This window comes from Somniosus microcephalus, chromosome 1, assembly GCF_052327205.1.
Source record: "Somniosus microcephalus isolate GS21.2 chromosome 1, FLI_Smic_1.0, whole genome shotgun sequence".
Classification (NCBI taxonomy): Eukaryota; Metazoa; Chordata; class Chondrichthyes; order Squaliformes; family Somniosidae; genus Somniosus; species Somniosus microcephalus.
Genome location: NC_140987.1, coordinates 272,140,897 through 272,161,809, shown reverse-complemented (window position 1 = coordinate 272,161,809; position 20,913 = coordinate 272,140,897). Strand labels below are relative to the sequence as shown.

At 45.0% G+C, this 20,913-nt stretch overlaps 1 protein-coding gene across 1 annotated transcript in view; it reads left to right on the top strand.

Annotated features, from left to right (window-relative positions):
* The window catches only part of LOC147124799 (phospholipid-transporting ATPase ABCA1-like), a 182,355-nt gene that overhangs the window by 100,049 nt on the left and 61,393 nt on the right, over positions 1-20,913 (top strand). Inside the window, exons 16-22 of the mRNA XM_085993395.1 lie at positions 1,874-2,095; positions 3,324-3,528; positions 9,776-9,889; positions 10,953-11,124; positions 12,083-12,214; positions 14,680-14,819; positions 19,602-19,739. Coding sequence (XP_085849521.1) covers positions 1,874-2,095; positions 3,324-3,528; positions 9,776-9,889; positions 10,953-11,124; positions 12,083-12,214; positions 14,680-14,819; positions 19,602-19,739 — 1,123 coding nt within the window. The remainder of the gene's footprint in view (positions 1-1,873; positions 2,096-3,323; positions 3,529-9,775; positions 9,890-10,952; positions 11,125-12,082; positions 12,215-14,679; positions 14,820-19,601; positions 19,740-20,913) is intronic.

The window sequence follows — 20,913 nt, the reverse complement described above, 5'->3', positions numbered from 1 at the left end:
AGTCGGCAGATGCCCTTGGGCCTGTGCTGCCCTGAATTCCTGTACACTCCTTGCCAGTGACTCTATGGAGTCAGGCATCCTTGCCACTGCAGCCATGAGCTCAGTGTGCCTGCGCTCAGCCTGGGCGCCCATTTCACCATGGAGCCGCACCTCCTCTGCGCTCACTGTAGCAGGACTGGAGGCCGCACTCACCCTCCGGGGAGAAACCGTCGAGCTTCCCCACCCCTCCCGCGTTGCTGCAGCCCGCTGGGCCCTGGAGCTTCGCCCTCATCAGACCCTTCCCCCCCTGCACCCCTCCAGGGAAGATGTGTCCCCATCATGGCCATGGGCTGCCTCGGCTGAGGGTGGCACTGATGGGCCGGCTTCCTCTTCCTCCTCCTCGAATTCCGAATCAGACACAGTGCCAGCTTGAGGGCCCGCCTCCTCACCTGGCGATTCAGCATCTGAAAGCAGGGAGGCACAACAGTTGCTTTAGAGTGAGGACAGGGCGGCAGCGAGGGAGGCATGAGTGCTGCTATGCACTGCATTGGTTCGATAGTGGCAAAGGATGCTGGTGTGAGGCACAAGTGGAAAGAGAGAGGTCAAAAAGGTGATGACCTTACCATTGCTGTCCAGAACGGGGTCGGCATCTCCACTGGTGACGGGGCCAATCAGCTGGCCTCCCATAATCCGCTCAACTCGCTGCTCCAGGTCGCTGAGCTCTTTAAGGTCAGGACGGCCTCCCCCGGTCCGTAGCTGCTGCCTGCGATTGTGGGCCAGCTTGCCCTGCAAGAGAAAGGACTGCCTTTGAGTACAGTGTCAAGCCCTGATCTTGCCTGCACTGCCTTCCATGGTGGAATAGCCCTGACAATGCCAAGCCCTCATCTTGCCTGCACTGCCTCCCATGGTGGAATAGCCCTGACAGTGTGTAAAGTGGTGAATGTGCATGTGATTTTCATGAGAGTTGCATAGCTGTTGGATGAGGCTGGGCATTGGGGCTTTCAGGACCCTTTGACCGTAAAGTGAGGTGCGCATGCAGGGATGAAGAGGATACTGGAAAGGGTACTCACCCTGACAACCCGAGTGAGGTCGTTGATCTTTTTTCTGCACTGCGTGGGTGTCCTGGGGACCAAGCTGTTGGAGGTCACTCTGTGTGCCACCTCCCTCCAAGCTTTCCTGTATTCGCTGGGCAGCGGCCTCCTGCCACTGTCAGAGAAGAGGACAGGTTGCCTGCGCTCCACTGCGCCAACCAGAAGCTTCAGGGAACCTCGCTGAAGCGCTGCGCTCGCTCCCTGGCCTTCTCCATAGTCGTGGGCGTTGCAATCTTGAAGCAGCTCTGTTTAGGCCTGCATTCAGGGCTGCAGTGTGCAGGGCGTGGAAGCAAAACAAATCGACCCTCCTCCTTTAAGAGCTGACCGGCGCCAGCGTGTCTGCCTTTAATCAACAACTCGCCGCACCTGCACTGCGCCCGCCTCGGTGGTAGCGCCTCGGCTCGCCAGCTTAGCGCCTTATGATAGTCGTACACCGCCTGCTTTAGCGCAGCAGCAACCTCTTGGGGCGATGCAACTCAATTTCGGCAAAGGTGGTGCTAAGTTGCGCCGGGTGCTAAATTTAGCGAACGCCCGGCTGTAGTGCCCCAAACGTGGCGATACTGAATTTCTAGGCCATGATTCCTTTAAACCTGCAATCTTTTAGCATTGTGGCTAGAGTTCAGCCTGTAGAAGATGACGCAGTTTATGTAGACTTCATGGCTGTATCAGAATATGACATTTATTTTTACCATATCCACTTTCAGAACAGTTCTAATTTAGGTTTGGTTGGGTTAATGCTTCTCGAAGTTTGGTTTAAAGCATTATTTAAATTTGATGATGGTTTCTCTCCCTTGTTCTTTCAGGAAGGGAACATTTTACCTTATAGTAACCCTGTTGCCGTCTTCACTTTCCTCGCTGTTTTTGGGGTGGTGACCATCTTACAATGCTTTTTGATCAGCACGATGTTCTCAAAGGCTAACCTGGCAGCAGCCTGCGGAGGGATCATCTACTTCACCCTCTACCTCCCTTACGTTCTCTGCATGGCTTGGCAGGAGTACATTACCTACCCGATCAAAATCTTTGCTGTAAGTAGGTCATTCACCAGCTAGCACCGCTACTCTGTTCCGAAATTCTGTGTTGCTCAAGGTAGACTGTTGGTCCTGGGGAACAATTTTAACAATTTGCTCACCTTTTGGGACTCAGCTTCTGCATCAAGCACCCTCAAAGCAGGAAAAATAAGGGCAAGGTGCATAGTAAAGTGTTCACAACTTTGCACCAACAATCTGCAACCAGTTGTGACACATGCTTATGGCGGCTGCGCGTGAGGATGTGAGTTTAGTGGCAGTGCCAACTGTTCAGCTCTGTCGGCCTGTGCTACTTTTTTCAAGAATTGGGCGCTATTAGCCAAAATAAACACTAGACTGTGCAGGATGTACTGAATTTATAACGAATACATCTTTTTTTAAGACACACAGTGTGATACTTCATGACAGCACACCCATGAAACTCACTTTTACCTTCATACATGTGAATGGATCCTTATTGAGGCTATTAACACAAAGCTGGTTTTCTTGAGATGTAACTTGGCTCCTGATTATAGTGGTCACAGACCCGTATCCAGCTGTTCCGTGGCACAGTATGGCAGCTGCAACGCACTGCGCCTTCTCACCATTCAACCCAAACACATTATTCATTTTGTTTAAAACAAAGTGTAAAGGACTGTGCTTGTTACTAAAATGGAAATGGAAAAAAGAACTTGCATTTATATAGCACCTTTCACGACCTCAGGATGCCCCAAAGCGCTTTACAGCCAAGGAAGTACTTTTTGAAGTGCAGTCACTGTTGTAATGTAGGAAACACGGCAACCAATTTGCACACAGCAAGCTCCCACAAACAGCAATGAGATAATGGCCAGATCATCTGCTTTTTAGTGATGTTGGTTGAGGGATAAATATTGGCCATGGGATCTTTTACATTCACCTGAAAGGGCAGACATGGTTTATCCTCTCATCCAAAAGACTGCACCTCCACCAGTGCAGCACTCCCTCAGTACTGCACTGCAGCACCAGGCCCAGATTATGTGCTCAAGTCTCTTGGAGTGGGGCTTGAACCCACAACCTGCAGAATGTTTTTGAGCTTCTTCCCTGGTGATTCTAGTTGCGCTCAGAGTACTTGTGGTACGGATCTACAAAGAGCTCCTCACCATTATCACCATGGGGGGCAAAAATAATTGCCACAAACACATGCAGCGATAGCAATTGTTGACTTTCACTGGCAGTCTCTCTCAGTTCCACCATCTTATTGCATTTACAGAGTCTGCTGTCCCCAGTCGCATTTGGCTTTGGCTTTGACTACTTTGCCCAGTACGAGGAACAAGGAATCGGAGTCCAGTGGCATAACCTCTTCTCGAGTCCAACAAAAGGCGACGAGTATAACATCACCACCTCCATCATCCTCATGATAGTCGACACGTTCCTCTATGGAGTGTTAACCTGGTACATTGAGGCAGTTTTCCCAGGTATAGAAAAATTATTACAAAATGAACAATCATATCACCCCACCAAAAAGTTTGGTGAAATGAAGTGTTAATATAATTGTGTGAAGTACTTTTTCACCCCAAAATAATTTTGTTTCTTTACCATTATTGAGCTGTGCAAGAATGCACACATGTTCTCATGTCATTGTACACTACAAAAATACAGAGTATTGACACCACTGCGTCAGCCAATGAGTTGGGGAAGGGCTGGGATGTACGGTAGGACTTACAACAAACAGAGTCTATTTTACAGCAAACAGAGTCTATTTAAATAGAGTCACTACGAACTACAGCAAACAGAACTCATGTTTCCCAATAAAAACAAGATTTTTTTCTCCAGCAAAATTGCAGCAAGTGGGGGATAGTTATATAATACAAATTTTGTGCACAAAATCAATCCCAGTCAGTTGAACAGTGCAGTCCCCAGGAGTGATTTACGGGGCAATTACCCAATCATCTCCATTCTGGCTGGGACTTGTGATGTCACTATATGCAGCCTACAAAATAATGGTTGCCGTTTACAGGCTACATTGAGAGTCTGCTACAGCTGAAGAGTTCTTCACACTTGAGTGGAATAACTAGGTGGCAAGGCCAGAGTCATTCCTCATCAGAGTTGCACAGGTCGGGGGAGCGAGGTGGGAGTGACAAGTCTCGTTGTTTGCTGGTTTGCGCCAGTGCTGGGTACCTGTGAGTGAGTCAGGGGAAAGCAAAAATCTTTCCAGTTGGTTGTGGGCCCGGTGATTTCTTTTAGCTGTGGGGGCTGTTGGCAGATGGGCCGGCAGGATGGGGGCTTGTACCTCTGTGCTGTCTGAGCTCTGATAAACTTTAATCGGAATTAAAAAAAAAAAATTGCTCTGATTGTATAATTGCATCGTTTGTCTGTTTCAATCTACTCATACTGCCAACAAGGATTGGTAGTGCATCGAAATGACTCATTTCCATCAGTGAGTCTGATGTTTATGATCTTCAGCAATGATTAGATTTGCGTAATATAGCACCTTTGTTGAACGGAACAGCTTGAGATGTATTTTGCTTCAGGCTAGTTAATTGGGTAGTTCGCTGAGGTAAACAATGAGGTAAATAATTGCACAATTTAAATGTAGTCTTGCCTTCAAAGGGAAATAGGAACAGGAGTAGGCCATTCAGTCCCTCGAGCCTGTTCCGCCATTCAATTAGATCATGGCTGATCAGTATCTTAACTCCATCAACCCACCTTGGTTCTGTAACCCTTAATAACCTTGCCTAACAAAAATCTATCAATCTCAGTTTTGAAATTTCCAATTGACCCCCAGCCTCAACAGCTGTTTGGGGGAAAGAGTTCCAGATTTCCACTCCCCTTTGTGTGAAGAAGTGCTTCCTGATGTCACCCTGGAATGGCCCAGCTGTAATGTTAAAGTTGTGCCCCCTTGTTCTGGACTTCCCCCACCAGAGGAAGTAGTTTCTCTCTATCTGTCCTGTCATTAGAAGGGTACAAGCGCCAGAGATCTGTGCTCAGCCACATTGCCTCATTTCTGCTGGTGGACTAAACTAACCTGCAGCTGAATAATGTTCCATGTATGCACCCCTGTGTACCCAAAGGCATTCTCTGGTTTCACAGGAAGCAGAGTACTCAGCATGTGTGGCCAACTAGACCAGCATTTTAACCCACTAACTCTTTAAGGCTGGGGCGGAGGGTTGTGCAGAATCAGACTCGCGTAGACAGAACATTTTTGCAATGCACATCATGGCAGTGGTGTACTGACTCCAGCTGTTATACTGGAGCATCAGACTAACATGTTAGCTGGGTCTTGCTGGAGACATTGGGGAACTTTTTGACCAGGTAAAACGGGCAATATCGATTCAGCCGCCATCTCTTCCGGTTTTCATTTCCATTGACATCACCTGAAGTCAAAATTGCCCCCAAAACACTTTGTGAACTGCAGATAAAACCTCTGCATTGGGTTTCCATGGACCTCCACACCGCGGGGAAAATCTGCTTCATGGTGGCAACGTTAAGTATAGGTATTTATAATCAGGAACTGTTTGACCTGGATAAATGTTGATGAGCGGGAGACTGAGCTTCAGACACTGCGACACATCAGGGAGGGGGAGAAGTTCCTGCACTCTGTGTTTCAGGAGATGGTCACACCTATGAAGTTAATTAATTCAAATGTAGCCCATGGTCAGGGACAGGACGGTGTGACTACGAGTGAGGCAGGTACGGGGGTCCAGGAGGTAGTGTTGGAGGAGCCGCAGCCCTTGCTCTTGTCCAACAGGTTCGAGGTTCTTACTCCCTGTGGGGACAGGAGCAGGCACTGCAGGGAGGATGAGCCACCTGGCCACAGCACCGTGGAACGGGGGGCCATTCAAGAGGGGGGAGTAAATAGAAATGTTGTAGTGGTAGGGGATAGTATTATTAGGGGGATAGATAGAGTTCTCTGCAGCCGAGAGCGAGAGTCCCGTAGGCTGTGTTGCCTACCCGGTGCCAGAGTTAAGGACATCTCCTCTGGGCTGGAAAGAAACTTGCAGTGGGAGGGGGTGGATCCAGTTGTCGTGGTCCATGTTGGTACAAACGACATAGATAGGACTAGGAAGCCGGTTCTGTTAAAGGAGTATGAGCAGCTAGGGGTCAAATTAAAAGACAGAACCTCAAGGGTAATAATCTCTGGATTATTACCTGAGCCACGAGCGAATTTGGCTAGGACAAATAAAATTAGAGAGTTAAATGCGTGGCTCAAAGACTGGTGTGGGAGAAATGGGTTTTGCTTCCTGGGACACTGGCACCAGTACTGGGGCAGGAGGGAGCTGTTCCGTTGGGACGGGCTTCACTTGGCCAGTGCTGGGGCTAGAGTCCTGGCGGGTCATATAACTAGGGCTGTAGAGAGGGCTTTAAACTAACTAGTGGGGGGGAGGTTCCTAGAGAGCAAATAATAAAAATGACAACAGAGAAGGTCATAGACTTAGGTAGCAGTGGGGAAATTAAAAACCAGAGTGTGTCAGGAAGGGGCAGAAGGTATGGAGTAAAAGGTAAAGTAATAAAAAGGGCAAAAGCAGGAACTAAGTGTCACAAAACATATTTGAAAGTTCTCTATCTGAATGCACGTAGCATTCGTAACAAAATAGATGAGTTAATGGCACAAATAACTACATATGGGTATGATCTTGTGGCCATTACAGAAACATGGCTGCAGGGTGACAATGCCTGGGAATTAAACATACCAGGTTATTTAATGGTCAGGAAGGACAGGCAGGAAGGAAGGGGAGGTGGGGTGGCTATGTTAATAAAGGAAGGAATCACTGTAATACAGAGAAATGATATTGGGTCAAAAGATCAGGATAATGAAACAGTTTGGGTGGAGATAAGGAATAATAAGGGGAAAAAAACACTAGTGGGCGTAGTCTATTGGCCTCCGAACAGTTGCAACTCTGTTGGACGGAGTATCAATCAGGAAATAGTTGAGGCTTGTAATAAGGGAACATCTATAATTATGGGGGATTTTAACTATCATATTAATTGGACAATTCAAACTGGGCAGGGCTGCCTTGAGTATGAGTTCATTGAGTGTATTAGGGATGGGTTTCTTGAGCAGTATGTAACTGAACCGACCAGGGGGCAAGCAACCTTAGATCTGGTCTTGTGTAACGAGACAGGATTAATTAAAAATGTCCTAGTAAAGGATCCCCTTGGAATGAGTGACCATAACATGGTCGAATTCCATATTCAATTAGAGGGTGAGAAGGTTGGATCTCAAACAAGCGTGCTAAGCTTGAATAAAGGAGACTATGAAGGTATGAGAGCGGAATTGAGTAGAGTGGATTGGGAAAATAGATTAAAGGGTAAGACGATACATGATCAGTAGTGTACATTTAAGGAGTTATTTTACAACTTCCAAAAAAAAAATATTCCACTGAGAAGAAAAGGGTGTAAAAGAAAAGACAGCCATCCGTGGCTAAGTAAAGAAATTAAGGATAGTATTCGACTAAAAACAAGGGCATATAAGGTAGCCAAATCTAGTGGGAGGATAGAGGATTGGGAAAACTTTAAAAGACAGCAAAAAATAACAAAAAGATTAATTAAGAAAGGGAAGATAGATTATGAAAGTAAATTAGCAAAAAATATAAAAACAGATAGTAAGAGTTTTTATAGTTATATAAAAAGAAAAAGGGTGGCTAAAGTAAATGTTGGTCCCTTAGAGGATGAGACCGGGAAATTAATGGTGGGAAATATGAAGATGGCAAAAACACTGAATGAATATTTTGTATCAGTCTTTACAGTAGAGGACACTAGGAATATCCCAACACTGGACAAACAGGGGGCTATAGGGGGGGGAGGAGCTAAACACGATCAAAATCACTAAGGAAGTGGTACTCGGTAAAATAATGGGACTCAAGGCGGATAAATCACCTGGACCGGATGGCTTACATCCTAGGGTCTTGAGGGAAGTGGCGGTAGGGATTGTGGATGCATTGGTAATAATTTTCCAAAACTCCCTGGACTCGGCAAAGGTCCCGGCAGACTGGAAAACTGCTAATGTAACACCCTTATTTAAAAAGGGCAGTAGACAGAAGGCTGGAAACTATAGACCGGTTAGCCTAACATCTGTGGTAGGTAAAATTTTGGAGTCCATTATTAAGGAGACCGTAACAGGACATTTGGATAATCATAATTTAATAGGACAAAGTCAGCATGGTTTTATGAAGGGGAAGTCATGTTTGACAAATTTGCTGGAGTTCTTTGAGGAAGTAACATATAGGGTGGATAAAGGGGAACCAGTGGACGTAGTGTATTTAGACTTCCAAAAGGTATTTGACAAGGTGCCACACAAAAGATTATTGCTTAAGATAAAAAATCAAGGGATTGGGGGTAATATTCTGGCATGGATAGAGGATTGGCTATCTAACAGAAGGCAGAGAGTTGGGATAAATGGTTCATTCTCAGACTGGCAATCAGTAACTAGTGGTGTTCCGCAGGGGTCAGTGCTGGGTCCCCAACTCTTTACAATCTATATTAACGATTTGGAGGAGGGGACCGAGTGTAACATATCAAAGTTTGCAGATGATACTAAGATGGGGGGGAAAGTAGTGAGTGAGGAGGACATAAAAAACCTGCAAGGGGACATAGGCTAAGTAAGTGGGCAGAGATTTGGCAGATGGAATACAATACTGGAAAGTGTGAGGTTATGCACATTGGCAGGAAAAATCGTAGAGCAAGTTATTATCTTAATGGCAAGAAACTGGAAAGTACTGAAGTACAAAGGGATCTGGGGGTTCTGGTGCACGAAACTCAAAAGGTTAGTATACAGGTGCAGCAAGCGATTAAGAAGGCCAATGGAATGTTGGCTTTCATTGCTAGGGGGATAGAATATAAAAACAGGGAGGTATTGCTTCAGTTGTACAAGGTATTGGTGAGACCGCACCTGGAAAACTGCATACAGTTTTGGTGTCCATACTTAAGAAAAGACATACTTGCTCTCGAGTCAGTACAAAGAAGGTTCACTCGGTTAATCCCGGGGATGAGGGGATGGACATATGAGGAGAGGTTGAGTAGATTGGGACTCTACTCATTGGAGTTCAGAAGAATGAGAGGCGATCTTATTGAAACATATAAGATTGTGAAGGGGTTGGATCGGGTGGATGCGGGGAGAATGTTCCCGATGATGGGTGAAACTAGAACTAGGGGGCATAGTCTTAGAATAAGGGGCTGCTCTTTCAAAACTGAGATGAGGAGGAACTACTTCACTCAGAGGGTGGTAGGTCCATGGAATATGCTGCCCCAAAAAGCTGTAGAAGCTACATCATTACATAAATTTAAAACAGAAATAGACAGTTTCCTAGAAGTAAAGGGAATTAAGGGTTACGGGGAGCGGGCAGGAATTTGGACATGAGTCTAGGTTCGGATCGGTCATGGCCCTGTGGGTAGCGGAGTGGGCCCAGGGGCCGTGTAGCCTGATCCTGCTCCTATTTCGTGTGTCTAATTCTGTTAGATTCAGGAGATGGTTCTGTGATAGTAGATTGGCGGTTAGGATCGGATCAGCCATGATCTTATTGAATGGCGGAGCAGGCTCGAGGGGCCGATTGGCCTACTCCTGCTCCTATTTCTTATGTTCTTATGTTATGTTCTGAAATGGTTCACTTGATCCTGAGAAAGCCATTCCAATTTTAATTATCATCCAGCATGTCATATAAACAAAGGAAGTTGGATTTTCAGTGATAGAGCACTGTAATTCCCTGTATCTTGTTTGCTATCTAGGTCAATATGGCATTCCCAAACCATGGTATTTTCCTTTCACCAAATCCTATTGGTGTGGAGACGCAGTTCAGAACATTAAGCAATCTTCATCTGCAAGGAATCTGGATTCACAAAGTAGGTGCTAAAGAATATCCTTTGAAATGAAAGATGTGTCTGATTTTTTTTTTAAATTGCTACTGAACTTTAAAAAAAAAAGTATTTCCATATTTCACTTAGAGAAATTAGTTCAATCATTGATTAAACTAAATGATGTGCCTGAGAACATTTTAGGAAACGTTTCTGGAGTGCTGGAATCTGATGCTGCTTCCTTGAGTCTCAGTGTTGCCATGGGTTTCAGGCAATCCCAGTGTTCCTGGGAGCATCCCACAGAAATGTAAAATGGGTGGTGGGGAGTGCGATCATTTTTCTTTTCATTTGATTCAACACTCTATTCTTTGAAGAACTTTCGATTGATTTTTCCATGAGTCCTAAATTAGCTAGAATGGCCTAGAACTGATTGTTGTTGATGGTAGCAATGAACACTTAATGAATTCACATGATCATCCTGCTATTTTACCTATTTTTTTTAAACAGTTTAACGTCTCTGTTAAGATGATGGACAGAGAAATGTGACACAGTTAGGCATTGATCCAGTAATATCAACAACAACCGTTTCTAGGTGAACTTATTTAAAATGAACTTAAGTGCCAGGAAAGGCCTAGCAAGGTGCTGGTGAGCACATCTCCCCATCAAAGTAACAGCGAGTGGTGCGTAAAATAACAAGCACACTGTTCAAAAGATCTTTACTTCTATTTTTTTTTCCCCATGTACTATCCCCATGCGCGCGTACAGAGGTCGCCCTAAGAGTACAGAAATAAATGTCCTCGGATTCTTCACATTTGGCCATTCTGTTCAGTTGCTTTTAATCAAAACAGAAAACGCTGGAAACACTCAGCAGGTCAGGCAGCACCTGTGGAGAGAGAAACAGAGTTAATGTTTCAGGTCGATGATCTTTCATCAGAACTCTGTTTCTCTCTGCACAGATGCTGCCTGACCTGCTGAGTGTTTCCAGCGTTTTCTGTTTTTATTTCAGATTTCCAGCATCCGCAGTATTTTGCTATTGTTCAGTAGATACTGGTTTAGATGAATCTGAGGACAGTCACGAGGTTATTGCATGATCTGTGACCTTCTCTTTCAGTCTGTGTGGAGGAGGAGCCAGTTCACCTTCAGCTTGGTGTCTCCATTCAAAACCTGGTCAAAATTTACCGCGATGGCAAGAAGCTTGCAGTTGACGGGCTCAGTCTCGGCTTTTATGAAGGACAGATCACATCTTTCCTGGGACATAATGGAGCTGGCAAAACTACCACTATGTAAGGAGGCTGAGTGAGGAATAGGACCTAGCCAGTTGCTTTATATCCAAAACTAGATTAAAAACAGTCTTTGGGTTCAATATAATAAAGAACTTGCATTTATACATCACCTTGACATGTCACACAAACCTCTCAAGGCGTAGCTCTTGACCTTGTGCAATAGTGTAAAATGGGCCATAGCGAGACAGCAGCCCACTGTGTCAGCTGTGGTTCAACAGGTAGCACTTCTTGCCTCTGAATCAGAAGGTTGTGGGTTCAAGTCCCAACTCCACGGATACTTGACCATAACAATCTAGGGTGACAGGTCAGTGCAGTGCTGAGGGAATGCTGCACTGTCGGAGATGTTGTCTTTCGGCTGAGATGTTAAACCAAGGCCCCATCTGCTCTCTCGTTGTCGGGTGTAAAAGAACCCATGGCACTCTTCGATGAAGAGCAGTGGAGCTCCCCCCCCCCCCCCCCGGTGTCCTGGCCAATGTTTTTATCCCTCAAGCAACATAACAATAACAGATTGTCATTATCACATTGCTGTTTGTGGGAGCTTGCTGTGCGCAAATTGGCTGCTGCATTTCCTACATTACAACAGTGACTACACTTCAAAAGTACTTCATTGGCTGTAAAACGCTTTGGGACGTCCTGAGATTGTGAAAAGCGCTATATAAATGCAAGTCTTTCTGTTATCACTCCCTGTTTTTATTTCCTTTGGTTTCAAGGCCATCACATTGGAAATCTCTGTGATGTGGAGTAAAAGCCTCTGAATGAGCACATTTAAGCAAATTATTCCACTTACCTGAATAAAACAAAACAAGGGGATTAAACTGTTCCCTCTCAAAGGCTAGAGCATTTAAAAAATATTATATACATATATGTGTTGTCAGATTGTTTTAGATTTTGTGAAAGGTGACTTTGTATGCTAAATTGTTTTTTCTACAACTTGTAATGTTGCCAACCCTTCTTGCAGGTCAATCTTGACAGGACTGTTCCCACCAACCTCTGGAACAGCCTACATTCTGGGCAAAGATATTTGTTCCGACCTGGATTCCATTCGGCAAAGCCTTGGAGTGTGCCCACAGCACAATGTCCTTTTTGATCTGTAAGTGCAATTGATAAGTTCTGTAAATCAATCCTGAGCAGTTTGTGCATTCATAGAATCGTCCCATTGCTCATTATTTAGAATATATATGAAAGCTATGCCATTTTTCAGTACAGGCTTTCTGACGTAGTTCTCTCACTGAATATACCTGAAAGCTTGCGCTGCCATTTCAGTTGCACCCCTTTATCTTGTAACGTCACCTAACGTCATCGTCATTTTAAGATGCCCCCCAGTTAGCACTATACTTCAGCGATTTCTCTACAAAATAATGCTGGCGGAGCCAGTATGTATGAAACTGGCACCAGTGAATAATATGTGGTGAGAGTAAGGCTTGCATCAGGGAAGTGGGAATGTCATATTCACCACAGGCCTTGGTACTTAATAGAAATTTGATAGCTTTGATAGAAATTCCAAAAATGATGCATCATATGTGTATATTGTTGGAAAATAATAGTTGGACCGATGTAAGTCACAAAACTGCAACACAATAGCACGTAATAATTTACTTTAATTGCACAGGTGTTAGCAACATAAAAAAGCAAAGGAACCAACTTTGAACCACGGAGTTCATGAGGTTTCTAGACCTGATTCTCAGCCTGTACTGATCTCAGCGGGGTGGTGATAGGGTGTAACGATTGGCATCTGTGCTCTTGGGCTAATGGTGCCTGCTTCTGATGACTATCTAGTGACTTGTGCTCATAAGGGCAGCATCAGGCCTGTCTGCGATTTCCTCAATACTTGAATAACCGGCTAAAACTCCCATGTCTAGGCTCACACATGAAGAACAGCTGCTTTGGTGAGGGAACGCTGGTAGCTGTGTTACTGTAACACAGCAAGAGTCTGTGTTTTCAGGAGGGGTAGAGAGAAAAGGTGGGGGGGAAAAAGCCAATGGAACCCAGCCTTCTATAGGCCACGTGCAACCTACTTTATCATGGTCCCTACCCCACCCATAAGTACTCCCTGATCCTCAGAGATAATCAAGGAAGTTCTAGAATATTCATTCTCCTTCATCTCCACTATTCATCCCTGGCCTACTACCCCACCCACAAGCATTTTCCCTCTCTCTCATGCCCTCTTTCCCCGCTCCAAGCACTGGAGCCACTGGGGTTTAGATTCAACACCAGTGTGCCCTTTCTACGGGCATAAAATGGACGCAACGATGATAAATTTAGCAATGGGAAGGCCCGCACCCAATAGACGTGAGTGCCAGGCCACTGCTAAATTGGGCAGGGCCTTTGTTTTATGGGGGCCTCAGCGACTGGCTAAAATGAGAGCGCAAGCCTCACTTCAGTATTGATATGAAGGTCTTGTGCCGATTTCCGGACCTGAGGTTGGTGAAAAGTGGTCGGGGCTTGCTTTGTCACACAGTGTAGAGTTCCGTCCCTCTGAGATTGGCTTCCAATCAGCTAATCATGTTGATGGAGCTGTGGCCCAGTGTCCCTGAAGTGAGAGGCCAATCCAGTCTCGAGGGCTGAAATCCAGATAACAAGAAGCAAATATATAAAAGTGCTGTATTTTATATCTTTGTTTCCTTAAAGCTCCCTTTGTTACCTCTCATTACCTTCTGCTAGCTCTCCTTTAATTGCAGATTCTACCTCAAAGTGAGAGGGTTGGGCAGCCATCTTGTTTTCTAGTTTAGCCTCTGCTCTATAACTGGCCACTGTGACGTGTGCAAGAGTGACACTGATGAACCACATTAGTTATTTTTGTTCAGCTGTTGCCTCCCCCTCAGCTGAAATGAAGAGTTTTTATGGCTTTAATTTGTTGTTGTTGCCCCCTTTGCAAGCACAGGAACCACATTTATGCAGTACAAAGGTGTGGAGCGTTAAACTCTACACTGATTTCAAAATGTAGGATGTGAAGTCCTTAGAGAGGGTGCAGAAGAGATTTACAAGAATGGTTCCAGGGATGACGGACTTCAGTTACGTGGATAGACTGGAGAAGCTGGAGTTGTTCTCCTTGGAGCGGTGAAGGTTGAGAGGAGATTTGATCGAGGTGTTCAAAATCATGAGGGGTCTGGACAGAGTAGAGAGAAACTGTTCCCATTGGCAGAAGGGTCGAGAACCAGAGGGCACAGATTTAAGGTGATTGGCAAAAGAACCAAAGGCGACATGAGGAAAAACTTTTTTACGCAGCGAGTGGTTATGATCTGGAATGCACTGCCTGAAAGGGTGGTGGAGGCAGACTCAATTGTGGCTTTCAAAAGGGAATTGGATAAGTTCCTGGAGGAAAAAAATTAGCAGGGCTACGGGGAAAGTGTGAGGGAGTGGGACTAGCTGAAGAGCTCTTGCAGAGAGCCGGCACGGGCTCGATGGGCCGAATGACCTCCTTCTGTGCTGTAATCATTCTATGATTCTGTATAATCTACAGTGGCTGTCCTGCTTTGTGCCTGTGTTTATTGCCATACATCAAAGTAAAGATTCTGTCACACTCCTTGTAACTGAAGACTGTTCTGAATTTCTAAGGCTTACTGTAGAGGAACACGTTTGGTTTTATGCACGGCTAAAAGGACTGTCAAAGAAAAAGGTGAAGACAGAGGTGGAGCAGATGGTCTTGGACGTGGGGCTGCCTCACAAACGCAATGAAACGACCAACAAACTTTCAGGTGAGTCATTCCTCCGTACTGGACAAGGATATTCAAACAATACTAGTCCAATTGGTTCATTGACATTTCTGCTTGGTAACCCTTTAATTGGCTTTCCTTTCTTAAAAAAAATGTCTTCACTCTCTGTGTGAAGAAGTACTTCTACCTCTCACTTGTCCTTGAAGATACTCCTTAGAACCTATCTCTTTGACCAAGCTGTCCGAATATCTCTTCATGTGGGTCAGTGTCGAATTTTGTTTGATAACACTCTTGTGAAGCACCTTGGGATGTTTTACTATGTTAAAGGCGCTATATAAATACAAGTTGTTGTTGATATCAGTATTAAAGTTACCTTTTACTAAATTGAACCTGTGTTTCCTTGTCTGACTCCCACTGCTTAATTTAAAGTAGAATTCCAGATTAATCTTTTTAATACCATTTAACATCTTGTGTACCTCTACAAGACTACCTCGCAAATCCTTCTTTTCCAGGCTAAAGAGCCTGAGTCTCTCCAGTCTTGCCTCATAACTCTGAATCTTGACACTAGGAATCCGGCTCAATACTCTTCTCTACACTATCTCCAATGCTTGAAGGTCTCCCTTGTTTCTCAGTGACCAGCACTGGACACAGTACTCAAGGTATGGTCCGGCCAGAGCATTGCACAGATTGATCACTGTTTTAGCTGTGCAGTTCAATATTCTGTTGGCTTTGTCGATTGTTCCTCTGCAATGGCTGGACATGTTGAATATTGAGTCTACAAGGTCTCCTCCAACTTCATCCGTATCTATTTCAACACCACTCATGAAGTATGTATGTTGCTCATTTTTCTTCCCCATGTGTAATACTTCACACTTACTTCCATTCAGTTTCATTGTCCCATATTTTGTTTAGCTTATTCTGTAGCTTCTGGGTTGCTTTGTTCAGTTCCACCATCCTTCCTGGTTTGGTATCATCTGCAAATGTAACCAATTTGCATTGAATTTCAGAATCTAAGCCATTGATGTAATTAGAAACAGTAGTGGCTCCAACACTAAGCTCGGGGGCACCCAAATCACCCTACCCCCACCTTGACATTGCCCCTCCAATCAGTACCCATTGCTCTGTATCCTTCAGCCAGTTTCTTAACCATACCCAAATTTTACCCTGGAAAGACTGAACAGGCTGGGGCTCTTTTCTCTGGAAAAGAGAAGGCTGAGAGGTGACCTAATAGAGGTGTTTAAAATTCTGAAGGGGGTCGATAGGGTAAACGTAGAGAAGTTGTTTCTACTTGTGGGGGGGAACCAAAACCAGGGGCCATAAATATAAGCTAGTTACAAATAAATCCAATAAAGAATTCAGGAGAAACCTCGTCATCCAGAGAGTGGTTAGAATGTGGACCTTGCTACCACCTGGAGTATTTGAGGCAAGTAGCATTGATCCATTTAAGGGGAAGCTAGATAAACACACGAGGGAGAAAGGAATAGAAGGATATGCTGATAGGGTGGGATGAAGAGGGGCGGGAGAAGGCTCATGTGGAGCATAAACACCAGCATAGACCAGTTGGGCCGAAAGGCCTGTTTCTGTGCTGTAAATTCTATGAATCCTCACAGCGTTGAGCTGAATTAGTCAACTTTTGTGTGGAACTTTATCAAATACTTTTTGGAAGCCTTAAGTATATAATGCTGTAGGGTTTATCACAGTCGACTTGAGTTGTCACTCAAACAAGTGAAGGAAATGGCCAGGCAGCAAGTCCCCTCCCATTTAAAGCCATATGGACAGCTGTTTACTACATTATTTTTCTTATATATTGTTACTACATTACTGATGTTGCACAGACAATCCTCGAGTTTACTGAGAAGTCCCCTGTAAGCGATTCTTCCTTTGATTATCCTGCCCGGCTTGTGGTGGTTAAAGATGCCAATGACTATATTTTCTTTCAGTTGCCAGGGAGCAGTTCTATACTTGTATTGATTCCTTTTGCTCACATTAGTGGCTGGAAAAAAATATACCGGCCCGTCTCCAGTTGACATCTCCACCCACTGGCTCGGCTGGGAGACAGAGCGTGGAATGCTGGGAGTTCCAGTGTGCCGCCTCACCGTGTCTCCTTGAGCAATCTCCTCCTCAAAATACAAGCCAGAATTATGTGCTAAATCAATTCCAGTTGTCGGTTTTATTAAGTGTGCGAAGTCTGCAGCCAGGAGGCTAAACAGCTATTAGTTTCTGATGTACTCACAGTACTGACTGCTAGTACCCTTCACTAAGGTTACTAGAGTTCAGTGTCAAAACGGAAACATAACAGACCGCTTTTCCTCATTCTTTTTCATTTTGGTCAAAGTGCTTAATTTATTTTTGGAATGCAGTGTGGTTTCCATTGTGCAGTTTTGGTCATTACAGCACAAATTATTTTTTTTAAAGTTTTTTTTCTCAAACAAATTTCTCCCTTTTTTCTGAAACCATTGGCCCCTCGCTAAGGTACGATTCAGTGGATTTCAGGTGCCCTCTGGTGCTACGCCCAAGTGGCCATTCTTTCTCTGTGAGCTTTGACAGTGACTGTCAGCTGGCTGTTTAATTGCAGGAGGAAGATGAGCCCGTTCCTGACATCTACATACATTGCGGGCCACCAGATAGTGATCAGGAGCAGGAGACTTCAGGGATTTTTTTTTTTAATTTCCCCTCCCTAACCAGGGGCACTAAAGCCATGCACAGTGCCACTATTGCTGTCCTGATTCAGATTCGCTAAATCACCACTCCAGTGTTAAAACCTGGGACTTTCTTGGTACTTATCGCTCATGGCTATTCAGCCCAACAGGTCTGTCTCGGTGTGTATACCTAACGCCAACCTCCTCCCACCTAACTTCATCTCATCCTATCACCATACCCTTCTATTCCTTTCTCCCTCTTGTACTCATCTAGCTTCTCCTTAAATGCACATATGCTATTTGCCACAACCACTCCACGTGGTAGCGAGTTCCACATTCTCACCACTCTGAGGAAAGCAGTTTCTCCTGTATTCCTTATTGAATTTATTAGTGACGATCTTATATTTATTACCCTTAATTTTGGACTCCCCGCACAAGGGGAAGCAGGGGAGGGCGGTTTAATGGAACGGAACACTTTTGCATTGCTGGCAGCCAGTGTCAACAACCTGCATGTTCAGGCCTGGTGTAATACAGGTAGACTATCCTTTATCCGAAAACCTTGGGACCAGCTGTGTTTCGGTTTTCGGAATTTTTTGGATTTCAGAAGGTTTCCATCTCCGTATCTGACAACAAACACTGTTGCTTAGCAACAGCTTGTAAACACTCGGGCCCTGCCTTGGAAGCGTCTCTGGAGCTGTTGCTAAGCTACAGAGACTCTTTCCACAGCCTGACTGTTTAAAAAACTGCTAGGGGAAGAAAAACATTGCTAGGGGAAGAAAAAAAACCTAACAAAACGGCTGCTGATTTCTGCCGTTAGATCGAGGTTTCCGGCTCCCCCTGCTCCGTATCTGAATTCCTTGACTTAGCAGGGGTCTGGGGCTCGACTGCCGCCGCCAGTTGTGGGAAAGCCGGATATCGGCTGACTCCTACACTAAGCTGGCCCGCAAATCAGGTCGGGGGGTGGGGGAAGAAAAGACTATCGGACGGGCCGCTGCAGCTATCGGACGGGCCGCTGTATTGTTGGGTTCACTCTCCCGGTACCTCCTTCACACTGCCCTGCTCGGCCTGCAATCTCCTACCCAGGAGGGAACTCTGTGACCCTCTGCCCTGCTCACAGAGAAAGGCAGAGCTCCCGGACCACTCCTGTCATGTTTGGCGCCACTCGGGTCATGTCATGCGCACGACTTACGCTCCACGAAAAATCTTTCGGTTTTTAGAGGTTTTCGGTTTTCGGAAGTGTGGATAATGGATAGTCTACCTGTACAGCCAAGTGTTAGTGGCCTTTGCCCCAACCTCAACAGATCACTTTCTACTCTGCCAGATGGAAGTTCCAGATTTGATCTCTGTGGTGAGATGATTTAGCTGATCCTAATTATAGCCTCACGGGATTTCTGAGTCAGATTGCTAGCTTAAGAGTCAACAGTTCCAAAATTCCTCTTTTCCGAGGCTGGGAAAGTCACACTGTCTGGGCAGATGGGAGAAGAATTTGGAACGGAACCATGTTGCATCAATCTCCGCCCCTTTATTTGATATTACAGTGTTCCACCCGAAAAGGAAGCAGGGCACTTGTGAATCCCCTGTTCCATGTAGACATAAGTGAAAGAGGCAAGACTGGCAGGATAACATCATCCACCCAAAATCACACCAATCCTGCCTCAATCACCCCACACACAATCCACCCCTCTACGATGCCAGGACTTGAATCTAGTGGAACTACAGCCCAGCGCTAGATAAAAGGTCACTTTCCCCATGACAGTTGATTGCAGAGCGATCATTTGCCATTGGAAAAACGCCAAAATTGAAATGACCCATTTAACATGTGTTTCCAGGTCTTCGGCTGGGATAGTTAGACCTCTTAACTTGCTGTGATGAATCCCCTCTTTCACTCCCATCACTGAGGCAGGCCTGCCAGTCGCACCAAAATAGACACCTGCCCCCCGTTGTGCTAATTATTCTGACCCGGAATTTGAGATGAGGTCAGGAGCACATCCCTGGGATGGGCAGAAGTCCTGCCCTGCACCTTCGATCCTCCCTCAGGAGGCCAGAAGAGGCATTTCTAGCCAAACTCTTTTTTTGACTTGTAAATCTTGGAGTTTATTACCGTGCTATTGCCTTCAAATTCATCACTTGCCTGTTAATTAACATTAAATGGAAATTAATATTATAACTTTGTTTTACTGAAAAGGCGGGATGCAACGTAAACTTTCAGTGGCTCTTGCGTTTGTTGGTGGCTCAAAAGTTGTCATCTTGGATGAACCAACTGCTGGAGTTGACCCTTACTCCCGTCGAGGAATATGGGACCTGCTGCTCAAATATCGCCAAGGTAAGATTACAGCATAGCCTGAAGTGTAAGCGCTTTAAACTGCATTCCTTTAAAATGTTGTTGCAAAATAGAGCAGATCCATTGTAATGCAGGAACTTTATTTTTTAGATTAGTCTTTTAGATTAGTCCTGTCTGAAAGCTAAAGAGAGCTCACTGTAGAATTAAAAATTTTTTTTTTATGGGAAGTGGATATCGCTGGCAAGGCCAGCATTTATTGCCCATCCCTAATTGCCCTTGAGAAGGTGGTGGTGAGCCTCCTTCTTGAACCGCTGCAGTCCGTGTGGTGAAGGTGCTCCCACAGTGCTGTTAGGGAGGAAGTTCCAGGATTTCGACCCAGCGACGACGATCCACCCAGTTATATTATCTGGAACCAGTTCTGGGTTTACTGCGCAAGACGTGTTACAGTGAATGTATGCCATGAATGTGAGCTCCGGTCACACAGCGGCACATCACGTTGGCGCATCAATGCTTTGTGAAAGGGAATGGCTGCCATGACCCCCTCGCCACGCTGTAGGTGCCTAATGACACCAGTGCTGTCCTGCCTCAGATTGTGAAGAAGTTGGAAATTAACTGCACTTCGAAAATTGCTGTAACACAGGACTTGAAAAAACAGTGCTTATATAAGTAAATATCCAGTGTGCTTTATACTGTTAATATGTATGAGGTCAGCCAAACTGATAACCAGATGCCGTGGTTCAATAAGAGAGTGAAAAACATACTATTTATATCTTTTTTTGCCATGTATACAACATTGAAATGCTCTTGCTGCATATTTGCAAGTACTGAATCAAAATAAATCCAACCCCTCCCACTTGGATTCGCTGGATCTTTGATGAAAAGTCGATTCAAAGCATAGGACTTGGCTGGTAGATGATTTAACATTTGCCAATATCGGCGTAAGTGTTGCCAGTGCTAGAAAAACAGAAAGTGCTGGAAATACTCAGCAGGTCAGGCAGCATCTGTGGAGAGAGAAACAGAGTTAATGTTTCAGTGTCGATGACCTTTCGTCAGAACTGTTGTCAGTGTTAGTGGGTTATATAAAAAAGCCTCTAAATGCCTGAGGTGGTGTAGAAATCAGAAACTATACAACAACTTAGAGGACACAAACTGGTTAATTTACTTGGCCTGAGAGCAAAGTATAAAGGACGTGAGTATAAAATTCATGCAGGTATGG